General features: G+C 37.8%; 1 protein-coding gene across 4 annotated transcripts in view; it reads right to left on the reverse strand.

The window, feature by feature from the left end:
- Positions 1–25,196, reverse strand: part of LOC114031900 (DNA repair-scaffolding protein-like) — a 556,996-nt gene that overhangs the window by 124,614 nt on the left and 407,186 nt on the right. For all 4 annotated transcript variants that reach the window (XM_027847097.1, XM_027847098.1, XM_027847099.1 and 1 more), the window contains exon 11: positions 3,955–4,116. In XM_027847097.1, coding sequence (XP_027702898.1) covers positions 3,955–4,116 — 162 coding nt within the window. The remainder of the gene's footprint in view (positions 1–3,954; positions 4,117–25,196) is intronic.

Below are 25,196 nucleotides of genomic sequence, written 5' to 3' on the forward strand. Positions count from 1 at the left end.
TGGGGTCATGAAGAGCTGGACACAATGGAAAATGACTGAATAACAACATGTGCCAGGAAACTACAACAGATCAACTACCTATTAATGAACCTGCCTTACATTATTGTGAAAATTCTTCACTGGTATTTCTTTAAATTCAGTGTTCTTCACCTTTCCCCCATGAAACCTTCCATTACTCTCTAATCCTCCCTTTGATTTTTTTTTTTAAGGCAATTGGGGTTAAGTGAGTTGCCCAGGGTCACACAGCTAGTAAGTGTCAAGTGTTTGGTCTGAAGTCAGATTGAACTCAGGCCCTCCTGACTTCAGGGCGGTGCTCTATCCACTGCACCACCTAGCTGCCCCACCTCCCTTTGTTTTTACAAGGTAGAAAACAAAATGGATGGTGTCAGTTTCCTTGTATCCTTCCTGAAACTGTCAGCACTGGTATCAATTTTAGGTTTGATTTTATGATGGCAGAGTGGTCCCTGAGCAGACTTTAAATGGGATCTAGGTGGAAGCATTCCCACTCCCAGTCAGCCTGAAAGGATCAAGTCATTTTTAATATAGTCAGTAAACAATTGTCAGAAAGCAATAAACTTTTCTGTCCCTGTAAACCTAGACCATATGAAATCTGGTGACCCAGATCTGAAAAACTCCACGATTTCCCCAAAGACATCCAACTGGCAGAAAAAGTTATTTACTGCATCAGATATTGGAATGATATAATTAATCATTTCAGCTTGAATTGGGAGAAGTAAAAAAAAGTTCCTAGAAGTCCACTCATTGAAGTTTATTATTGTTGCTATGAAACAGACCTTTTTTGAAGGACAAAAGATGAAAAAAAAATCAGTCTCGTGTACTTCCTGAGCAATGGATGGATTACTGACAATGGATGATATCACCAATAGCCAATTATGAAGCTTAGCATTCCAGAACTCTTTAATAATTTGTTTTGAAGAAATGCTATTTCCAAAAACTTTCAAAAATAACCTGAATATTATTTAGTTGGCTATGTAATGAAAGGGGGGGCAGAATGTACAAACATTTTTTATGGAAATCTCTATGTACAGAAGAATTTAAGATCATACAAAAACATACAAACAAGTATAACACAAACAAAAAGACCATATAGGCCATCCCCAACTTACAAATGGGTTGTGTTCCAAAAGTTTGTTCCTAAGTAGGCTGTTTAGATCTTGGAACAAAACTTCCCATGGAAACAATGTCATAAATGGTGGTTAGGCTTCCAGATCAACCCACAAAACCTGGACTGAACCCTTCAAGCACATCCTGAGTTGAACAGACCTTCATAGGTTGGCTTGGTAACTTAGCTCATTTTCACAATGGAAAAGGAGGTTCTTTGGTATGCTATCAGGACTAAGGCAGCACTATGAAAGCACTTCCACTCTATCTCATGCTACAGGAGTAAGAATCCTGTGTTTTAGCTCTGAGGATGGGGTGAACAGCTCAGAGTATCTATCCATACATGTTCCACAAAAGAGGTGTTTACAAATTGAGTTCACAAATTCAATAGGCATTTACAAATTGAATTTCCAAATTCATATCGAAAAGGATATGAAAGGAGATTACACAGCTTACCATTTAACACAGCATTACCAATTAACCATGAAGAGGAGATAATAGCTTTATTCTAAGAAGCTTATTTTCAACTGTAATGGGGGGACTAGTTGATGATGACCCAGTCCTCTGAGTCAGATTTGCCCTTCTTGGTACATCATACAGAACATGCTTAGATTTTTGCCTGCATGTGACTGAGGGGCTGGTCATGGCTGGTGACCCAGAGTCTTCTGGTTGGCTGAGGAATCAGAAAGACTGATGACTAATGAACTACTAAGCTAGAACTGAGTATGCACACAGAAAGAATGACCTGCCACACAGTTAACCTTCTGCCTGACTGCCATTGATACAGAACTGCTTTGAGCCATTTGGGGTTGGGGGGCACAGGTAAGAGCAGTTGCTCTGTTAGTTCTATGAGAATGTTGCCGTTGGTTCTGGGAGGCCTCAGTGCCATCAGAGGTCCCATTGGCAGCTGGAGTCAGTAGCAGAACCTAGGTAGAAAGGCAGTCTGTATAAAAGCAGCTTCAGGAATTTTGACTCCCTCATAATAGAGAGAAATACTGGCTATTGATTCTAGAAAGGCACCCATCCACTGAGCCCGGAAGGAAACTACATCTAAGGATGACCTTTGAGAATTCCATGAAGGGAGAAAAGGTTTTCTGGAGCCAGGAATCAGAAAGTACCCCTTGGTCACACATGTTTTCAATACATATACCCACTATCCTCAGGAACCTTGTGTGGTCTGCAAGGGGAGAGTGTGTCCTGGTATGGTGGGGGAACAGGGGGAATTGTTTTTGTTAAAGGATGGCTCTTGCTATACTTTCTTAGCAAATACCTTTTCTAAAAGCTAATAAAAATGAGTTCTACTAGTTGATTGATAATGGGTAATAACATGGACAGGGGCTTGCAAGACACAGAACTAGAAACCCAAAGTCCTTAGGGTTTTCTCAAATTACTTCCTAAGGGAAGTCGTACTCAACTGCCCTCTGGGGATCTAACCAGCTAGTTTGAATGGGAGTTGAGAGTGTAAGTCCAGAGATGGTACTACATAGATATTTCACATTTAAATTTATCAACAATTTACAGGAAACTACTAAGACCAGAAAGTTAAAGTAAGGAATAATTAGGTGATTTTTCCCCAAGTAGAATGTAAACTCTCTGAGAGCAGGGATGATGATGATGATGATGATGAAGATGATGATAATGATGATTATTTTTTGGAATGGGAGAATGCCTAAGACAATGCCTTGCACATAGTAGAGTTGCTGAAATTGAGTCAAACTCCCATATGGGGACTATATAATATTTCCACATTTAGTGGAATATGCTTCCAAATATCTGGTGACTTTCATAGTCATAAGCATACTGAAAATACTTTAGAACAATGGTAAAATACTTTTTGTTGACAAAGGATTTTTTTTAAAAGAACACATCTAACACATACCCAATAAAGTACTAACAGGCAAAGAGAGTAATTGATAAGGTTTGTGCCTACATTTTTACTTATTAAAAATCAACTCCAAAATGCTGCACTTTGTAAAGCACAAAAAAAGGCCTGTGACTTCATGAATAAATGGAAAAAAACCCCCACAATCTTTAAGCATTTACTATATGCCAAGCACTGAGTCTGAAATATTTTTCTCTGCTAAATTCAGAAGAAATGTTAGTGACACATATATGATTTCTAATGATTTCTTTGCTAAATAGAACCACTGTATGCAATCACAGTAGGGCACTGATGTTAGCTTCTTCAAAAGCAAAATGCTATATATTTATAACAGGTTCCCCCCCTTTCCAGACATTGTCATAAGCTCAGATGATAAGACAGATTAATTTTAAAGCAATACTCAAAAAACCAAAAGCATTTTTTTGAAAAAGAAAGGGGAGATAATAATTCATAAGACATTAAATTTTATTTAACTTTATACTAATACCAGATTAGCCCCCTTCAGGCAATTTACCTAACTACTTTTCCTCTTCCTCCCTCTTCTCTCATTTATATCTATCTACTGAAAATCCTTTCATCCTTCAAGAATCAGCTCAAATGTTGTGTCTTCCATAAGGGCTTCCCTGATTCTTCTGGTGAAAATGATCTTACTATATCCTATTTTGTATTAAAGTCAGTTGCAAATCTTGATTACCTACTATGTATAAGTTTCCATTAAGGCAAAGGACTTTTTCTTATTTCTCTTTTATTTTAATTGTTATTATTATTATTATTATTGTTATTATCTCCCTCAAGGCCTGACAAAGTATTCTAGGTCAGTAGATACCTAATAAATATTTACTAACCTGAATTTGGTTGATATTTTTTGTCTCTTCTTGGAAATAAATCTAAAGATAATGAGAGTGACAGTAATTATGGAGAAGTCTAGTCCTTTCAAGGTATATTCTAACCTTCCTCTGGTAGTCCTCTGTAAAATCTTCATTCCTCCCAGGCTGCAGGATTTTCCTTCCCACTGTCTGTTGTGCTGAGAGATATCTTCTGGAGGAGAACAGAGGGATTCCAAATGTACTTCACTGAATATCCCATAAGCATCCTGGACAAGAAGGCAGCATCTGCAAAACAGAATTCCCATTTTCTATTTTAGTCCAAAATCTTGAGATTTAATAATATCAAGTGTTTACTTCTGGTTCTTTATAAATATAGGTATTACAGGTACACAAGTCAAAGTCTATAGCTCAACCAATTAACTTATACTTTGGGTTCTGATTTTGGGTTTCATTCATTAAACACAAAATTAAACAGGAGCTGTTATGCCATTTTAGGATAAAACTGCCCCCCCCACCCCCACCAAGTGGTTTGAAATAAAGGAAAAGAAAAAGGGAATATATCTTTGGGACCCAGACCCAATGTCATAGCTGCTGGTCCATCCATGATGGCTATATGATGAAAAAATTTATATTTTGTGCTATTCTTGGGCAACAGAAAAAGCTTTCACAGCAATGTACAGTGAGAGGAATTAGGCTCTTCTCTCAGGAGTTAAGTTTTAGCATACATTTATAATAACAACAATGATAATAGCTGACATTTATAGACTGCTTTATAGTTTGCAAAGCACTGTAATGGTGTCTCATCTGATCTTCACAACAATGCTGTGAATTAAGTATTATAAACATACTCATACTCTTTTTATACCTGAGTTAACTGAGGCTCAGAAAGTTTAAGTGAATTGCCTATGAGCTCACTATTTGAGATTTGAACCCAGGTCTCTCCTGTACTCTAAGTCCAGAGTCATATTTTTGACACAATGCTTCCTCTGACATAGCACATTTCTTGACACTGAACATCTGGTAAGGGGAGCCAGGACACTAGTTGGCAGCACATGAACAAAATAATAATAACAACTACAATAATAGCTAACATTTACATAGCACACTCTATGTGCTGGGCATGGTGCTTAAGCACTTTACAAAAATTATTACAAATTATAATAGATAGGAGATGGCATGAGTGGTTATCTCCCAAGTGACTTGATAAATGTAATCACAAAGATAACTGTTTGATAACTTCCTGATTATTGTCCAGTGAGACAGACAATGAGGAGAGCTATGCTCACCGAAGGTATATACGATAAATTTCAAGAATGCCATCCTTGAGAAATCATATATGACAATTCAAAGTCCCTTAGGTTCATAATTCAGTAAGGTAAACTTGTGCAATCAAGGATTCTATGCACCATGAAAGGACTTACAGTTTCCCACTGATATAGGGCAAGAGATTAGGATCTATGTTACAAATAGATTTAGAAATTATAAAAAAAAATGTTTAAAGTGTGCCAGAAAGCACAGATTGAAAAGCAACATTAAAAATCTTGGTGATATACAGTTATCATGACCAATAGTAAGAGAAATGTAAGTTAAAACAAATCTCAAGTTTTACCTCACTGCACATAAATTGACAAAGATGACCAAAAAATGAGATTTGTCAATATTGTAAGGACTAAATATCAACTTTTAATTAGGCAAGAAAAGTGATGAAATTGTTTGTATCCTTTAACCCAGATATTCACTACTGGGCTTTATGCCCCAAGGTGGTCAAGAACAGAAACAAAGGTCAAGTATATACCAAAATATCCATAGCAGCATTCTTTGTGGTAGCAGAGAACTGGAAACAAAGAGGGTGTCCCTTGATTGGGGACGACTGAAGAATTTTGGTAAAGAATATAATGGAATCTTACTGTGTAGTAAGAACTAAAAAATATGAAGAATTCTAGGAAAAGGGAAGATTTGGATGAACTGATGCAATGTAGAACAAGCAGAACCAAGAAAATAATTTACACAAAGACTACAACAATTTAAATGGAGAGATGACTAAAAGGAAGCTAAACTCCAAAGAATAGAAAAATCAGTGAAGGTCCTGGAGAATAGGAAATGAAACATACCTCCCTCCTCAAAGCAGAAGCCAAGGACTATCAGATACACTCACTGTTGAGAGAATTTCTGCTCAAGTGTTTTTCTTTGTTACAAAGGAGGGTTCAATCTAGAATTGGGAAAGGTTATCCCCTCCCCCACATCATAACTGTGATATAAAGAAGAGAGATTGTGATATAAGAGAAAAGAAAAGAGAAATAATAAAATAAAATGATTCAGTCACCATATTGTTATGCTCTGGCTTTGGGGTTGTGTTTCTTGCTCATATTTACATCTTTAAAGGTGTATTAATTCATCAAGTAATATTATTCCTTAAGCAAACACTATAAAATTCTAGGTATCATGGATAAAAACAAAAGAAACAGAAGGTAGAATATTATATATGCCAAACGCTGGGCTAGGATACAAAGACATAAGTCGAAGTCTCAGCTAGTCTCAACCCTCAAAGGCTTACTTTCTAATGGGGTTGACTACGTAAACAGATACACGTAACTGTATGTATAACATACAGAAAATGAGTACAAGACAGTTTTGGGAGAGAGTGGACCCAGAAGCTGTGAGGATCTGTAATGGGTGATAAATCATGATGAGAGTGAACTTCAAAGAAGCGGATGCTGAGTCATGGCTAAAGAGGAAGAATCTGGAAATGGCCAAGGGGAACAAGGAGTATTCTCCTACTCTCTTAAGGACCAGTGAGTCAGGAGCCATGAGAGAATGTGCAACAAGTGATGGAAATGACAGTCAAGAGATGCAGAGTCATTGGACAGGGAAGTACAAGTCTCAGCAAGAGCCTGAAGATGGAAGGACTATATGAGAGTAAGAGATATAAAATTAAGGGAAATTTATTAATTTTAGAATGGGAGTTCCAGAGGACACAGTGGAGAGAACACTGGATTTGGAGTGAGAAGGCTCCACTACTAGTTAGTACCCATGTGACTTTAGGTAATTCAAATCATTTCAGCGTTGTTAAGTATATATGTTAAGTATATAAATCAGTCAGCCAGTCAAGAAACATTTGTCAAGAGCCTACTATGTGTCAGACACTGTACTAAGCACTGAGAATACAAAAAGAAGCAAAAGACAGTCCCTTCCCTTGAGGGGAATCTAATGGAGGAGACAACGAACAGATACGTGCAAACAAGTTACGTGTAGGATAAATAGAAAATTATTTTTAAAAAGGGAAGGCACTAGGGTTAAGTAAGCTTCCTATAGAAGATGGGATTTTAATTAGGAAACCAGTAAGTAAAGATGAAAGGGAAGAATATTGCAGGCACGGGTGACAACACAATCCTTGCCCTCACAAGCTTGCATTCTACTAGTATCAGTATAACGTTCTATTTGCTCTCTCCCATAGAATATAACCTCTTTGAAGGCAGGAACTACTTTATTTTTGTCATTTTGTCTCCACAGATTCTCATAATACCAGGTACATACTAAGTGCTTAATAAATGCTTGCTGGTACAACCTCTCTGAAATTCAGTTTCCTCTTCTATAAAGGGATTGAATTAGATTAGGGGTGCTTAACCTTGGGATCTGTGAACTTAAAAAATTGTGTTTTTTTAAAAAAATAACATTTCACTATGATTGGTTACCTTTGTAATCCTTAGTATTTTGTTTTATGGATTATTTCTAGAGGAGTTCCATAGGTTTCATCAGATTGCCAAACAGGTCCATTGACACAAAAAAGATTAAGAACCTCTAGATTAGATGATCTCTAATGTTCCTTTTAGCTCCAAATCCTATTATCCTATAATGTCTCTTGGGAAAAATGATTGAGCCTCTTCATTAAATGGACTAATTCCTGTGTTATCTCAATATCTTTTAGTGTTTCTCCACTGAAGTCCTACTTGGATGCTTTGTTCTGGCTGGAGGAGATCTTGAGTTCTTGGAGCATAAATATCACAGGTAATACCTAACTGGGAAGGCTTCAACAATATCCCAGTAACAGATTGCAAATGTCTGGTGCCAAATGATCAGCCTCATTTAGGCTGAGATATTTGTCACCAAAATACTGACTAAAAGGACAAAGCAACTCAAGAACTAAGAAGGGTGGGAGCATTGATCTGCATTGGGAGAAGCAATGCTTTGGAACAATATGAGACAAAAACTTTTATAGAGGAGAATATCGGTTCCTTGATGGTAGAAGCTGTTTTTTCATTTTTTTCCCCTTTGTATTCTCAATGCTTGCAATCAATCAGCAGGCAGTAGGTGCCTGCTATGTGCTAGACACTATGGTATTCATTAAGGATTCAAAAAGAAAAAATGAAATAGTCCCTGGCTCAAAGAACTTGTATTCTATTAGGGAAAAGAGCATATATGCATGTAGCTGAACACCAAATACATGAAAAAAAAAATAGGATAATTAGAAGGGGAGACACTAGCAGCTGGGAGGGATCAGAAACAGCTTTGTGTAGGATGTAACCCTTGAAGGGAGGCAAGTGATTCTAAAAGGCAAGGGGAATGGATTCATTTCAGGAACATAGTAGGCCCTTAGTGAATAATTGATATCAATACATACCATAGTTCTAGAATCAAACTGACTCAATCCTTAAGAGCTAGGCCACAGGCTGAAATGTTTAGACTCTTTGGTGCCCACAGTTTCCCCTTATTTGTCTTTGGATTCCAAGTATTTGTTGTTTAGTCATTTTTCAGTTTTGTCCAACTCTCTGTAACCCCATTTGGGGTTTTCTTGGCCAAGATGCTGGAGTGGTTTTCCATTTCCTTCTCCAGATCATTTTATTGATGAGGAAACTGAGGCAAACAGGGTTAAGTGACTTACTCAGGGTCCCACAGCTAGTAAGATCTGAGGCTGGATTTGAACTCAGGAGGAGCACTCCACCTAACTCCAGGCCCAGCACTCTATCCACTAGACCATCTGGTTGCCCATTCCAAGGATTAGGCTAACCATATGAGCATAGAGAATCCTTACACTGATGAGATCTCAGATCTTTTAAACCTTAGGCAAAACACTTAACCTCTCAGAGGTCCACTTTCTGAATAGGTAAAGAAGAGCAGCTAGGTGGCCCAGTGGATAGAGCGCTGGGCCTGGAGTCAGGAGGACTCCCCTTCCCGAGTTCAAATCCAGCCTCAGACACTTACTAGCTGTGTGACACCAAACCCTGTTTGCCTCAATTTCCTCATCTGTAAAATGAGCTGGAGAAGGAAATGGTAAACCACTTTAATATTTTTGCCAAGAAAACCCTAATTGGGGTTACACAACATGAATGACATGATTGAACAACAACAAAAATAAGGACATTGGAAGAGATTTCTAAGTTACCTTCCAGATCTAACTTTCTGTATCAATTCTACATAAAAAATAAAAATACCGATAGCTATACCAGATATAGTTTTTCTTTGGAAATCATAAAAAATGAATAGTCTCCATTTTTAACAATTATTTTATTTCTTTCCTTAATTTGTAGCTTTAAATCCCCAAACTTCCATTACTGATTACTGTATCACTTCAATTGAAATGGGAAGTTTCTACATTCTGAAATAGTAACTCCCTTTCTTACAAAAAGCAGTTATGAAGAACTATTAGCTCTTACATTGCAATTAGTAACAATGTTCAACAATTCTTCTGTATTATACAATTGTGACTATATATTTTATATATTGTCACTATATACTATATATGTATGTATGTCTATATATCTCCACAATAATCTCTAGAGCAAGCATCACATTACTGATTGTTTAGTGAAATGGAAACAGAAAGATTGAGTTTAGGGTTTTCACAGGAATCCTCAAATTAATTATGACATCATGACCTTTGTGAGGCACTTATCATTTCCATTTACCTTCCTTACTTCTAAAGGTTATTGGTTCACTAAATACACTTTAAGGAGTTTCACAGAGATTTATTCATTTCAGCCGATTAACACTTATCACTGAAATTTTCTCTCCTTTCTGTAAATGGTTCCATAATCTAATTTTTACAAAGACATATTTCCTTTATCTAAGAAATGTTCTAAAATAGTATTTTGTTAACTTTTTTTAGTCAAGTATACAAAGATTTGAGTGAAAAGAAATCTGAATTTTAGTTCAGTATTTTATTGCATCAGAAGAGATTTATCAACAAATTTATTCCCCCCTTATGTGGCAATATGCTGCACAATATGCAGCAATAAATTTAATAAAACTCACTGCTTGACTGAGAAGCACATGGAGACATTTACCAGTGTCATTATGCATTTTTTTAAGGGGAAAATAATAAGATGGTAACTTAATGGCTATTAAACTCTTGGGTATGCACATTATATAATAAAATACATAATATTGTACAGACCAGTAAAGGAAAATATATAACACTACAGACCAGTAAAAGCCTACTCTGATGCCTTGCTGAGGCAGGTGATGACCTGAAGTTCTAGCATCTCAGACACCAAGCTGAATATGATAACTTTGTCATATTTTTAAAAGAAATAGCAAGTTGTACATAATAGATTTGCAGTTTCATGTGCAATCATCTTTTTTTAAAAATTATACTATGTTATAGAAATGCTTGTTTTATTCCATAAATTAAAAATAAAATAAATTTAAAAAGATAATCTTAGACTTTGAAATTATGTATATTATTGGTTATTTTTTGGGAAAGGAAAATAAATGAACTACTAATGCTGTCCCAATGTAAAACATAATTCTACTTTGTCTATGAAATCATCATTGACCTGAATACAACCACTCATCCTTTTCCTTTGATGTGCCTATATGTATGAAGGCATACATGTGGAGAGGGGAGGCGGCTTGTACAGTGGAAAGAACACTGGATTTGGATGGAGTTGGCATGACCTTGAGCTAGGGACTTCAACTCTTTGGGTCTCAGTGACCCCCTCTAGCAACTGAAGAGCTTAGATTAGATGATTTTATTCTAGCTCAAATCTATGCTCCTATGATCCTTAGAGTCAGAGAACTTGAGATACAATACCAACAGAATATACTTGAGTTCCATATACTTGCTCACTATTAAACTATATTGTAGTAGGAATTTTCTTCTCATTCTGCAAACCTTTGCAAAAAGTAAGCATTGAAAGACTTAATGATGGCGATAATAACTTAAAAACAATAACTTGATGTATTTGGAGATAACTTTAGGCAATGAGGTGGTACAGTGGATAGACTGCCAGGCCTGGAGTCAGAAAGACCTGAGTTCAAATCCAGCCTCAGACACTTTCTAGTTGTATGATCCTGGGTAAGTCACTTTACCTCTGCCTCAGTTTCCTCATCTGTAAAACGGGGATAACAGCACCGACCTCCCAGGGTTGTTGTAAGGATCAAATGATACAATGATTGTAAAACAATTAGCAAAGAGCTGGGCACAAAGTAAGCACTATATAAATATTAGCTAATAGCTATTATTATTTTGGAACACCATGTCATACTTTAAAAAAGTGAACTTCAGAGCAATAGCGTAGCTTTCTAGTCTGATCTTTTTAAGAACCTATGTTAGTTTCCTGTAACAAGGAAATTACTGATACAACAAAATTTGGCCCAAACTTCAATTAAAAAAACCCAACGCATTTAAAATCTGATAATAATAAAATGACACATAATAGATTATGTATTATACACTGTTATCTAAATAAAACTGCACCTGTGAACTAATAAAAAGGAAAAGAAATGCTCTTATCAGTAGTCAGCAGAGAATAGTTTTATTAAATGACCAGGACTAGCTGGGGAGTTTCATTTCAAAGTCTGGAAAAGTTTTATTAGTTTTATCATAGCCATGAATGGGGATGAACAGAAAGTTAGCACTGTCCCATATAGTTAATATTTAGAATCTGAAGTTCCTGGAAGCAGGGATGTGTCTAATACACCTTGCTATGGCTTGAATGCACTTGGCACTCAAAAAAATTTGTTAAACAAATTTCCAGTCATACCTATGTGTGCTTGAAATGGAGTGAATCACAGATGAAAACAGAAGGAAGTTCAGAAAGAAGACACAAACAAACAAGGAATCTTTGTTGCTATCAGATTAAATTTAATGTATACCAAAAAAAAAACAAAACCCAACCATAATAGCTCCATTTCATATACAAACCTCTCCCCCTCCTTTTTTTTAATAGTGAGATGTTTTTATTTGGTGAAGTTCTTAGTAATTTCAGTTTCAATTAAAAATAATTGGGTTGAACAGTCACTTTTCTTATATCACAGGTGGTAGAAAGTACAATTCATTTTACTGTATTTATACCTAATACAGGATACACAGGATCATTCTCAAAAGAGAATACAACTAAATTCAGTGTTTTGTCTGGATCAAACTGGTAGTGGGTTAAATGATTATCTTCACCAGGTTGACCCAATGAACCATGGATAACCCCACCATCCCTACTACTTCCATCCAAAATGCTTTGTTATTCAAATGCCAGTTTGGAAGGTCTGAAATGAAAAAAAGGTAACCTAAAACGAAAATTGTATTTGTTTTCTTTAAAAATAGTTCACTGTCTTTCCCATAAAGATACTACCTCCACAATGAGTATTGCCTTAAATTAATTAAATATTCATTCACTAAGCACCTACTGCTATGTTTAAGGTTAGCGACAAAAAGATGAAATAAGATCTGACCCCTTAATAAGATGTTTATTGGTACCCACCTCATCACATTTACTTTATTCACATATATAGATGTAAAGATATATATATGTATAAAAATACATGTATGTATATACATACATATATTTCTTCATGAATTTACTTTTATAAAACTCAATTAGAAGACAAGATTTCTTTCTTTTTAATGAAATGTGTTGGGAGGAATGGAAGTGAAACTGTATCTGCTCTGTTTGCCTTTGGTTAACCCTGACATTTGCCTAGTCTTTATCTTAGATAACTAACCTAGATAACTTTATCATCGTTTTACCCTAGGGAGGTTCTCATCTCTTGTGTGTGTGTGTGTGTGTGTGTGTGTGTGTGTCTCCTCTCTGTCTCTCTCCTTCTCCTTCTTGAATATCTAGACACACAGAATGCATTACCACCTTCCTTCGCCCGCACCCACCCCCCAACTCAATCACCAGAGGCCCAGCTGTCTGCCTACACAGTTCCAATTCTGGAACTTGTCAGGTCAAGTCTTGAGGTGGAGTCTTTTACTCCTACTAGTACAACTGGATTGAAACTTCGACCTTCAGGACACCACCCAAACTGGATTTAACTTATCAGTAAGACACATACAAAAAAGTCAATCCATTTCTCAATGCAAATGAGGAAGGCCTCCAGCTTATTGGACACAGCTGTATCTCTTTAAATCAGGGCTGGAGCCACAGACCTGAGCAGACTAAGGCTGGTTCATCAGCTTGTTTTTCCTGTATCCCCAGAGATAATCTCCAGTATATGATTCCATGTGCAATAGAACACAAATTACTTTGAATACTCCCCTTACAGAACATGCCCATCATTCCACCCTCCTCTACCCCTCTCCCAATCCTAATCTGTGCCATTTGTGACTTTTCCAAAAACTCCTGAAGGGTGTCTGTTCTGTCCCTGGAGGATGGACAGCTTCTTACTGAGGTGGTGCTTCACACTGACAGCGAAAAATGATGGCCCTTTCGACATTTAAGCACAGTGCAAGACCTAAAAGTATCAGCCAAGGAATACAGTGGTAGCGGTCAGCTTTGAAAGAGCAAGATGCTAAATCCCTGGCCTTAGATGGGGCCAAAGGTGGAATTTTAGTCTGACTCTGTCAGACAAAATTTTAAGATCAAAGTGGAAAGTGAGCAGACTGAGGCCACAGGAGACACTGGCATAGCAGCACGTCCTCTGTAGGAAAGAAGAATAGAATAGGAAAGAGCAGCAGCATGACTGGAAGCCATCTCAAGTCTGGCAGAGAACAATCCTAGAACAAGAAAAGAAACTTTCAGAGGGGAGACCAGCCAGATTGGAGGTTAACAAGAGAACCATTTACCACTACTGGGCATATTTCCTTGCTTTACAACTCTAGGCAATACACATAACACCCACACAGAGATAATTTTCCTCATGCTCTCTTTCTTTACAATTATAAATACAACACTGTAGGTGCTGGTATCTTCCCATTAGTTAACTAAATATCACTTTGAAATTTAGAACCAGTAACTAGGTAACGAGAGACTCTATGAGAGAACATTTTTCTTCCCCTCTTAATACTGCTGATACGCTGGCCTCAATTCTCTAGAAGAATGCCGCAACTTAAAATTTCATCCTTGGAAACCACTCCCTCATGTGGGGCAGAAATTCATCTAGTAGTTTGGAAGGAAGAAATTTGGGCAAACATTAAGTGGGTTACAAAAACTGCATGCTTATGTTGGCCCAATAGCAAAAGGGTGCTTTTAGGGTGTCTGATTGATATGAAGTCTGCATCAGTCCATCTCTTATTCCTATGAAGTCTGCCTTAGCTTTCTTTTGTGCATTCTTTTCCCCCGATAGATTGTAAACTTCTTGAGGGCGGGGACTGTCTTTTGTTTTCTAATTTGTATCCCCAGTGCTTAGCACAGTGCCTGGCACATAGTGAGAGCTTAATAAATATTTACTGATTACTGACTGTGAGGGGTCCACCATGAATTAAATACATGTACACAAAGGCAAAATATATATATATGTATGTGTGTCTATATACATATATAAACACACATATCATATGTTATATGTGGCAAGAGAGGCACAGAGAGAGAGAGAGGCAGAGAGAGAGAGAGGCAAAGAGAGAGAGAGAAAGAGAGAGAGGCAAAGAAAGAGAGAGAGAAAGAGAGAGAGAACGGAAAAAGTGTTTCTTTTGGTCAGTGGCAGGGAATATATAGCCTCAGGGCTAAATCTATACCTCAATTTGATTTCTGGAGACTAATGAGGGGAGAGTTCCAATGAACAGAACTTCTCTGAGATTAACATTAGAGCAGTGGAAAAATGGTGAACAGTGATTAATCAGGTAATCAATTTTCAAAGAGCCTGAGATAAGTGATAACACTCTGAAGCCCTAGCCTGAGTAAACAATAGGGTGTGACCTTTGGCTAACACTAACCTCAAAACCTACTAAACCAGGCTTTGTCTCCGCCTCCGGTGTTTTGTTTTGCTGGCTTCTCATATATCATCTCATTCGATACTGACAATAACCTTTGAGGTAAGTACTACAGGTAGAATCATCCTCATTTTATGAGTGAAGAGACAGGCTGACAGGTTAAGTGACCTGTCCATTACTACACAGCTGCTAAGGGTCAGGATTTGAACCCATACCTCTCACCATTTCAGATCCAGTGGCCTTACCACCATGCCATGCTGCCTGTCAATGAAGTACATATATCTTTAGTATTAATTTTATCTAGTGAATTAAGGTCTATATTCTCTACCCAATTTTAAAAACAGGCAAGTTAAACATTTTGTATCTCAAAGAAAAAAAACAGCAAAGATCCTTGCATATTTTTTTCTGAATATTTGACATTTCTTTTTCGGGGTGGCTAGGTGGTGCAGTGGATACTAAGCACTGGGCCTGGAGTCAGGAAGACCTGATTTCATATCCAACTTCAGACACTAGTGACCCATTGCAAGTACCTTTAACCTCTGTTTACCTCAGTTTCCTCATATGTAAAATGGGGATGATAATAGCACCTATCTACCAGGCTTGTTGTGAGGATAAAATGAGATAATTATAAAGTGCTAGTATAGGAATGGTATGTAGTAAGTACTATATAAATGTCAGCTATTATTATAATTTATTTTTTTGAATAGGGAAAAAAATTTCATGTTTTGTAATGTTCTAGAACACAGTTACCAAAATCAAAACTAAAAATCAAAACAAAGCACTCAAGCATAACACAAATCTAGAAATAGATTGCTCCTCCCCCAACCCCAAATCACTGTGTATTTCTTTTGTTTATATCCTATATTTTACTTATCTGTGAACATGCTGTGTTATATCTCTCAACAGAACGCAAGGTCCTTGATGGAAGAGGCTGGATTGCTTTTGTACTTACATGCCTAGAAGGGGGTGGGGAACCTACGGCCTCAAGGCCACATGTGCCCCTTCACAGAAGTTTGAGTTTAGGCAAAGGGCCGCACTTGAGAACCTAGAGGGTCATATGTGGGCTTGAGCCTTAGGTTCCCCACTCCTGCCGCCTAGCAGAGTTTTTGAAACATTGTAGGTGTCTTAATAAATACTTGTTGATTAATTGATTACTAACAAAACCACCTTTCTATAATGCCTTATGGTTAACCAAACACTTTCCTTACAACAATGCTGTGCATTGGTGAGTAGTACGATTACGATAATCCCCATTGTATAAGTTAGAAGCAGGGAAGGATGCTAAGTTTGGAACTGGAACACCTGGATTCGAGGTCCAGCTCTGCTACTCAGTTCCTACGAGCAGGTGGTCAAATCACTAACTTCGGGAGGCCTCATTTTCTTCATCTGTAAAATTAGGAGGCTAGACCAAATAGTCTCGTCTAAATACAATGGTCGTATTACTTGCCCATGGTCACAGATAACAGTTTAATGATCTAGGTTACGTAGCAATTAACAGTAGAACCAATAACAGCAGACTCAGGAAGTCTTCTCGTCTAATTAAGAAGCAGATGGGTCACTGCACAAAGAATCACAGAATCTAATGCTGGAAGGGGTCTTTGAGGTCACCTTGTTCAAGCCAGGAATCTTACAGAACCTGAGACAGATCTTGTCTCCAAAGTTCAGGACCTACCAACAAAAATGACAAAGCACAACCAACATATGGATGAGAACTAAAACCTAAAACCACGATTATATGCAGGCCTTAAAAACAGTACTATTATATATATATATATAATATATATATATATAATATATATATATATATATCATTAAGAAATTGTGGGGCAGCTAGGTGGCGCAATGGATAGAGCACCGGCCCTGAAGTCAGGAGGACCCGAGTTCAAATCCAGCCTCAGACCAAACACTTCACACTTACTAGCTGTGTGACCTTGGGCAAATCACTTAACCCCAATTGCCTTAAAAATAAATGAATAAATAAATAAATAGGACCAGCCTCCAGACACTTACAAATCACAGTGATGTTGCTGGGTCCACAGCAGTCCACGGATCGATTTCAGAGTTTTATGAACTTGGGTGAGAAAAAAAAATTACATCTTTATTTTTACTAATGTCTAATTGAAATATAGTTTTGAATGTAGGCAACAAATATTCTGAGAAGAAGTCCGTAAGGCTTCAGCATATTGCCAAGAAGTCCATGGCACCAAAAAGATTAAGAATCTTTGGCTTATGGCAAAGTGGGGACTGTGGTATGGTGCTGAGACGTGTGATCAACCAATTGGAGGATGGGAAGATGGATCACATCTCACCTTACCTGCAACAACCAATCTATCACCCTCTTAATCTATTATAGCTCAACACTTTCCACCTCTGGCCTTCAACAGTATCCACTCTTCAAGGTGATTACAACTTAATCCCACTCACACACCTGTTGCAAAAGCCCAAGCAAAATTCTCAGGCATGGACAGATGTTAATTGGAAATGCAGTTCTCATTCCATTATGCTTCCTTCCAAACCCACCACTCTTCCCAGCTTCTTTGAAGATGGCACTATCCTTTGTGTATTCCACCTTCTCAACCTTCTCATTATCCATGACTCCTGATTCAACTGAAAGTGCTCTCTTCCTAGTTACCAGTGATTTCTTATTTGCCAAAAGTGATAGCCTTTTCTCAAACCTCATCCCTCTTGACTTACCTGCAGCATTTGCTACTGTTGACTATCTTCCCCTTTTGGATACTTACTCTGTCTTGTCTGAGGGACTGAAAATAATGTGTCACCTATAAAAACTCTCCTCTGTATATACTTAAAACACCAGAAACAGAATATTCTAACCTGTTTGGAAATCTTCCAGAAAATGAGGTTCAGTGGGTTTTGAACCCATTCATTAAAAATATAACACCTTCCAATTGGTTTGCAAGAACATTAGGAAAGATGGAAATTTACTAGCTGAATCTCATCAAAACCTTTGCATAAAATAAGTATCATGCTTTAATAAGAATAATCAAGGCTATACTTCTTTCAATGGTATTTATATCTTTGTGAGGCATCTTTTTCCACTATGGTATTCATCAAAACTAAGAACTGAAGTAAACTGAACTTATAACTGGAGCTACAAATCACAGTAACACAAAATATTAAACTAAGATTTTCAAAAATAATGAAGCATCTTCAATCGTAGTACCGTAAAGAATATTTCATTACTGATAATTAACAATCATTAATTACATATTAATGACAGCAGAATAATTTAATGCTTTCAATAAAATATCAAATGTTACTTCATCTTTATCTCATTTTTCATTTTTATTTTTTGTACGGTTATAATGTACATATTATTAGTATGGCAATACAGGGATATAATTCACAGATAAGTGTTTCATGGCAATATGTGCTCAAAGATTTTTTTTTTACTTGTAGGTCTTCAGAATTTAAAAAAAAAAAAAGTTTAGAGATCACTGGCTTAAAACCTAAGTAAAATGGGTTGTATTTTTGATTTGCATTAAAATTCTTATGACTCTAAGATTGAATTCTTAAGAACTCAGTTTGGTTCTTTCTGGTCCTATGTAAGTGAGCTACTGCTAATTTTCAGGGCTCTATTAAACACTTACTTGTTAATGATTATAAAAACACACCTTGGGCTGTTTGGGAATGGGGGTGGGGGTGGGGGTGGGGGAGGGAGAGCAACTACAACCTACAACCTGAAGCTGTTTCAACCTAGGATTCTGGGCTCTGATAACCTCAGGTTTCCCAACTTGAAAGGCAGAACACTTTCCCTGCTCTTGTGACAACCTATTTATGCCTTAATTCCCTCCTAGGCTATAAGGATAGGGAGGCAGTGTGAGGTAATAAAAAGAGTAATAGAGTCAAGAAAAAACAGGGTTCAAATTCAGCCTTTGATATTGAAGTGTCATTCATTATTATCATCTAAACTTCCTAACTCACCCAGTGGCACACAGTAAGCGCTTTTTAAAAATATTTGTTTTTTTGTTTGTTGTTTCAGTTTTGAAGACCTCTATGCAACCAGTTTGGAATACTACTTCGTTTTGTCCCTGCAGTGACATTCCTCCATGATTACCAGTGACTTATAGAAACACTATATAGCATTCACGAAAACAGATTATATCAGTTTCCAGTTTTGGATAGATACTCAAAAAATTAAAGGTGTTAGGGAAATCATGTACCAGCCCAGAATAGAACCAATAAGAACTGGTTCGTGAAGCCCTCTGCAGGCAAATGGCAGAGTGAAAAGAATGCTGGATTTACAGTCAGAGGCCTTGGATTCAAATCCTACTTGTATGATTTTGGGTTAGTCACTGAACCATCTAGGACTCAGTTACCTCATCTGTAAAGTGAGGGAGCTAGACCAGAGGGCCTCCAAGATCCTTTCCAGCTCAAATCTATGAAGCTAAGGTCTAGTTAAGAAACAGCTGGATGACAGTACATATGATGAGAGGCAGCTGGGTGGTGCAGTGTGTTGAACTTGGAGAAAGGAAAATGAGTTCAAATTCTGCCTCAGACATTTACTAGTTGTGTGATACTGGCTAAGTTACTTTAACCTCTTGGCTTTAGTTGTCTCTTCTATAAAATGGGGATAATAGCAGCTCTTACCTCACAGAGTTATTAGTATCAAATGAGAAAATGTATCTAAAATGCTTTACAAACCTTAAAGTGCCACATAAATGCTAGCTGCTATTACCACTACTATTATTATTACAGAAAATAGGGCTGGATGGCATTTGGAGGTCCTCTCACTCAATCCCATCTTTTCAGAGATGTGGAAACTAAGGCCCAGAAAAGTTATTTGCCTAGAATCACATAGCTGCAATTTGAATTCTGATTCCAAATTTAGCATTCCCTGTGCAAAGTAGTGGAAAGAGCACATAAACAGAAGTTGAGACCCTGGCATCAAACTCCAGCTCTGCTGGAGTTTGGACATATCTGTTGGCTTCTCCTGAGTTGGGTCATAGCATAAATAATCACAGAATCCAGAGCTGGAACCCCACCCCACCCCTACCTCTAATTTTACAAGCATACACAAGATACACATGTGTAGCATTTCCTAATTTTCTATTCTGCCCCCAAATGATACTTGTGATCAAAATACTCAATTTGGCAGGACACACTCTTTACTGGATTCACTAAGCAAACTGCTTTATTACAAACCCTCAACCAACCATCAAAGTTAACGAACTGTAAGCTGAAGAGGCCATATTGGATATTTCTATGCCAGTTCTCATCCAAGGATCAGGATCACCGAATTCTGGAGTCAGAAGGCTTAGAATAATTTACATTACAACACCCCCAATATGTAATCATCCAGCCTATCACTGAATATCTTCCTGAAAGAGAGGATATTTACTGCCTCCAGAGGTAGCTGATTCATTCTTGATAACTTTAAGATAGAAGATTTTCCTTATATCAAGCCTAAATTGGCCTCTTTGAAAATTCCATCCTTTGCTCTCTCTAGAGCCAAACAGAAAAAGTCTTCACTCCTTTCCCATAAAACAGCTATTCAAATACTTGAAGACAGCTGCAGCTCTATACCTGAATCTTCTCTTCTCCAGAGCAAACATCCCCAGTTCTTTTAATCAGTGCTCATATGGCATGGAAGATCACCTGGCGAGTTAAGGTACCAGACACTGAAGTCCTTTCTTGAGCTAAACTGCCAAGCATTCAAAGTCTACTGCAGAAAGCGCAACTACAATGGACTTTTACCTAAAAGACTGTTTTACAGAGAATTCACACAAGGCAAGCGCTCACACGCAGGTCAGAAGAAGCAACACAAGGATACTTTTGAGGTTTTGCTGAAGAACTATGGCATGGGAGATACTGGCACAGGACTGCCCAGCATGGCATGCCCAATCAAAGAAGGCGCTTTGCTCTATGAGCAAAGCAGAACTGCAGTAGCTCAAAAGAAACATGAGATGTGCAAATGTAGAGGCAACTCCACTCCAAATGTTCATGTGGACTATTTGTGCCCGGTCTGTGGTAGAGCCTTCTGAGCTCACATTGATTTGATCAGCCACAGTCAGACACAACGTACCTTGACTCCAATAAAGTCATGTCATTTTGGTCCTCTTTGAGAATGAAGGACAATAACCAACCAACCAATATGGCATGGATCCAAGGTCGCTCGGGAAGAAAACTGTCCTTGTCTCAGCACTCTACCACTTATCACTATGCTACGCATAGTGACGCAAAGACAAAAGCAGAGGCCAGTTCTTGCCTCCAAGAAGTTTCCACTCTACTGGGGAAAAAAAAAACAACCAAATGCCAGATAATCTGAGGAAAGAGAAAGAAATAATAAGGGGAGATCAGAAGAAAGTTCATGGAAAGGTGATGAATGAGCTGCGTCTTGAAAGAAGGCTCAGGTAGAGGAGAGGAGGAAGTACACTGCAGGGCTGGGGGAGTGGGACAGCCTGTAAGAAAGCATGGTGGGGGAGAAAGAACACTGGTTTTAGAGAATAGCGAGGAGGCCAGCTTGACCAGAACATGAAGGTGGTGAAGTGGAGTCATGTGAAATAAGAAAGATAGGCTGCAGCCAGATTGGGGAGAACTTTAATGATCACATGGAGGAATTTTTATTTCATCCTAGAAGATGAACCACTAAAGATTTTTGAATAAGACGTGAAATGGTCAGACCTGTGCCTTGGGTAGAAATTTTAGAAGCTGTTTGGAAGACAGATTTGATAGGGGAGAGAATGAATGCAGGGCAACCAATCAGAAAGCTACTGAAATAGTCCAGGTGAGAAATGATGACAGCCTATGTTAGTGGCCATGACAAGAGAGAGAAAGCAATGAATGGTAAAGATGTTATGAACACAGAATGTAGAAGAGATGGGAACTGACTGAATATGAGTATAATAATAATAATAACAATAGCTAACATTTATATAGTACTTACTCTGTGCCAGGCACTGTGCTAAACACCTTACAATTATTATCTCATATAATAATAGCTAACTTTATATAGCACTTACCGTGTGCCAGGCAATGTGCTAAGTGCTTTACAATTATTATCTCATTTGATCCTCACAACAAACCTGGGAGGTAGGCACTATTATTACCCTCATTTTACAGATGAGGAAACTGAGGCAAACAAAGGTGAAGTGATTTGGTTAGGGTCACAGAGCCAGTAAGTGTTTGAGGCTGGATTTGAACTCAGATTGGTGCTCTATCCACTGTACCACCTGTCCCATGAAGTTGCTAACACCTCATCTCAGACTCCATTAATTCCTTCAAGGTACACCTGAAACATTGCCTTCTACATGAAGACTTTCTTGATTCTTTCCTCTCCGCCCACTAATGCCCCATCTTCTGAACTGTCCTAACTATAAAATTTATATTGTATTTATTCTGCATATACTTTTATGTGTATACATACTTCACATACATACATGTTATTTTTCACAACAGAATGTAAATTCTTTGAAAGTAGAGATTGTTTCATTTTTTGTATCTGTATTCCTCAGCCTGTGACAGTAAGAACTTAATGAATATTAGCTGATTAAGAATATTCAGATTTTTAGTTATATAGAATCAAGGACTTAGAGCTGGACATCTATCTCTGAGGTTGTTTAGTATGAATCCCTCATTTTTAAACATGATCAAACTAAGGCAAAGAGAGAAAGTTATTTGACCAGGGTCACACAGGTAGAAAGTCACAAAACGGAGATTCAAGCTCTCCTCTGATTCCAATTGCAGGGGTCTTTCCACCCCCAGCGCTACAAGAGCTATTACTTTGGGGTGGTATGTGAATCACTTATTAACTACTCTGAGCTTCCACCTTTTGAAGAAGATATGATCATATGCCAGTTTGGTTTTGTCGATGTTTCTTCTAGTGATTCTGTTCCATTCATTATAGGACTTTAATAACGCACTTGTGCGCCTAATGTACAGAAATCCCATTAAGAACAAAGGGTTCCATGTTAAAAAAAAAAAAAAAAGAAGATATGGCATGTCATTTTGGTTTTCCCTCAACAGTCCCCACTAAATAAGACTGTACGTGTAAATTCAATAATGTTAAACGAATACCAAGCTTCGGTTACAGGTGACTTTCAGTAAGCACCAAGTGCTGTTGATGGCTTTCCTTCCCTGGCACGAGAGTGACACAATGCTATTCTTAGCAACAAACCACTAAGCCAAATGCTAGGACAGCAAAAATCCAAATGTCTCACAGAGAGGAAGTATGATGTTAGTGGTTAGGACAGGGGTCAGCCTCAGAAGAAATCCATGCTATTCCAACACACAAATTCCTGGATGCATCAATAGGACAAAAACTTGCTACTCATATACTTGATATTTGGGTCTGGCAACTGAACCCCTTTTAGGAATGGTGTTCCTGCAAATGCCTTTATTTAAATAGGATAAATTCATCCTAGGTAAAGGAGATTTTTATCACGACTTTATAATTCCTGGGCAAATTTATCTTGCTGGTAACATGTTTAGATTACTACATAATAAAGCATTCTGTTCTTTGGATTTACTCTTTGTTGGACCCTGTGCAAAACTCAACTTCCCAAATCAGAGTCTTCTTGAACTTACTTGTTTTCAAGTGCTTTGAGATCCTAAGATGAAAGGTGACTGAGAGCAGTACAGAAAATGGTCTTGTCACATGTCAAACAGTAACTTGTGATCACCTCATGATGCTGAGCTCATCGTTTTAACTACTGGAGTGTATTTTGGTAGGGTAAAGCACCTCTTTGGAGCTGGAAGTAAACAGCTTGTAAAAACACTCAGTGGTTCCTCAGCTCCAGCACAATACATAAAAACTTCAAGGAAAATGATATTAGAAGGACCACAGAATTAAAGCAGAATTAACTCATTTTTCAGCAGTGGGGAGCTGCTAAGTATCATGGCCTTAGCTTCTATAACATAGCATTGCTAAGCACCAAGGAGACTGCCCAGCCTACTGAAAAGATTTACCTGAACCTCTGCCAAATGAAAGCTACCCCTTTTCGAAGCAATTCCCACATAAGACACAGGCTAAAGGTTGATTATAGGACTCATTCTCAACAAGTTAAAGGTAAATGAATGAGAGATTCGTTGTTCAAACACATTTGTGTCATCACAGAAATACAAAAAGGTTGAATATGCAGCTAATATTTGTCTCCAAGGATTTTTCCCCTTCTTCTGTTTTAATGTCCCATCATGCCGACAACAGAACATTTAAAAATGTCTAAAAATACACCTATTATTCATCTGTAAAGGCAGCAGAAAAAATGACAAAGAGGGAAAACAAAACCGACAGATTGTGTGGGGAGTTCTGGCATGGCTACAACTCAATTCCTCCTTAAAGTTTTGAGAGAGAGAAAGAGAGAGAGAGAAAGAGACAGAGACAGAGAGACACAGAAAGAGAGAGAGAGACACAGAGAGAGAGAGAGAGAGAGAGAGGGAGAGAACGAACACATGGGATGGGGAATTGTTTACAAGAGTTATGGTAGCAGTTCTTAGCAGCCCATAGAGAATTCCCGGAATCAACCCCTGAATGTTTTATTCTAGGTCAATGTCAATTTAGGGGCTGTACAGATCACACAGGACATTTTTCAACATCACAGGCCTTTGTTGAGACCTCAAAATGAGGAAGGGAGAGAAATAACAGAAAGGATGAAGGAAATAAAAAAAGGGAATGGGTGGGAAGAAGCAGTAAGAGAAAAAGGGGAGGGAATAAGGGAGGAGGAATGAGGGAGACAGAGAAAGAAAGACAGGGAGAGGAGAGGGGAGGGAGAAGGAGAGAAAGGGAGGGAGAGAGAGAGAGAGAGAGAGAAGGGGGAGAAGAGAGAGAGAGAGAGAGAGAGAGAGAGAGAGAGAGAGAGAGAGAGACAGGGAGAGAGAGAGAACTGAAAGTGGGTGGGGCAGAGAGCCTTTCCAGAACTCTACCAACCACAGTGCGAGGAATTATGATAAACACCAACTCTGGAAACCAGATACAACAGTACATTGTGTTCTTCTCCTGAAAAACAACCAGACTTCTGCTCACTTAAAGTAAACAGTTAATCCTGTTGTTTATCTTTTTAACTCAATGTGATGTTAACAGGACAATATCCATTGCACAGAAAATGTGTTTTTATTCTTTAAAAAATCATATTTTCTCCTTGCACCCCCCCCAAAAATAATAAAAGAAAAAGAGAGGCAATATTACACATAAACTTTCTAATATCAGTGAGCAGGAAGGAATAACAATCTGTCTTGGCTTAAACGGACAACTAAAAGATGCCAAAAAAAACCTGAGACATGCCTTTTCTACACTCACACATTTTATTTTTGGAAAATGGCATGCTAT

The sequence above is a fragment of the Vombatus ursinus genome, unplaced genomic scaffold, assembly GCF_900497805.2.
Source record: "Vombatus ursinus unplaced genomic scaffold, bare-nosed wombat genome assembly UNPS02015255.1, whole genome shotgun sequence".
NCBI lineage: Eukaryota > Metazoa > Chordata > Mammalia > Diprotodontia > Vombatidae > Vombatus > Vombatus ursinus.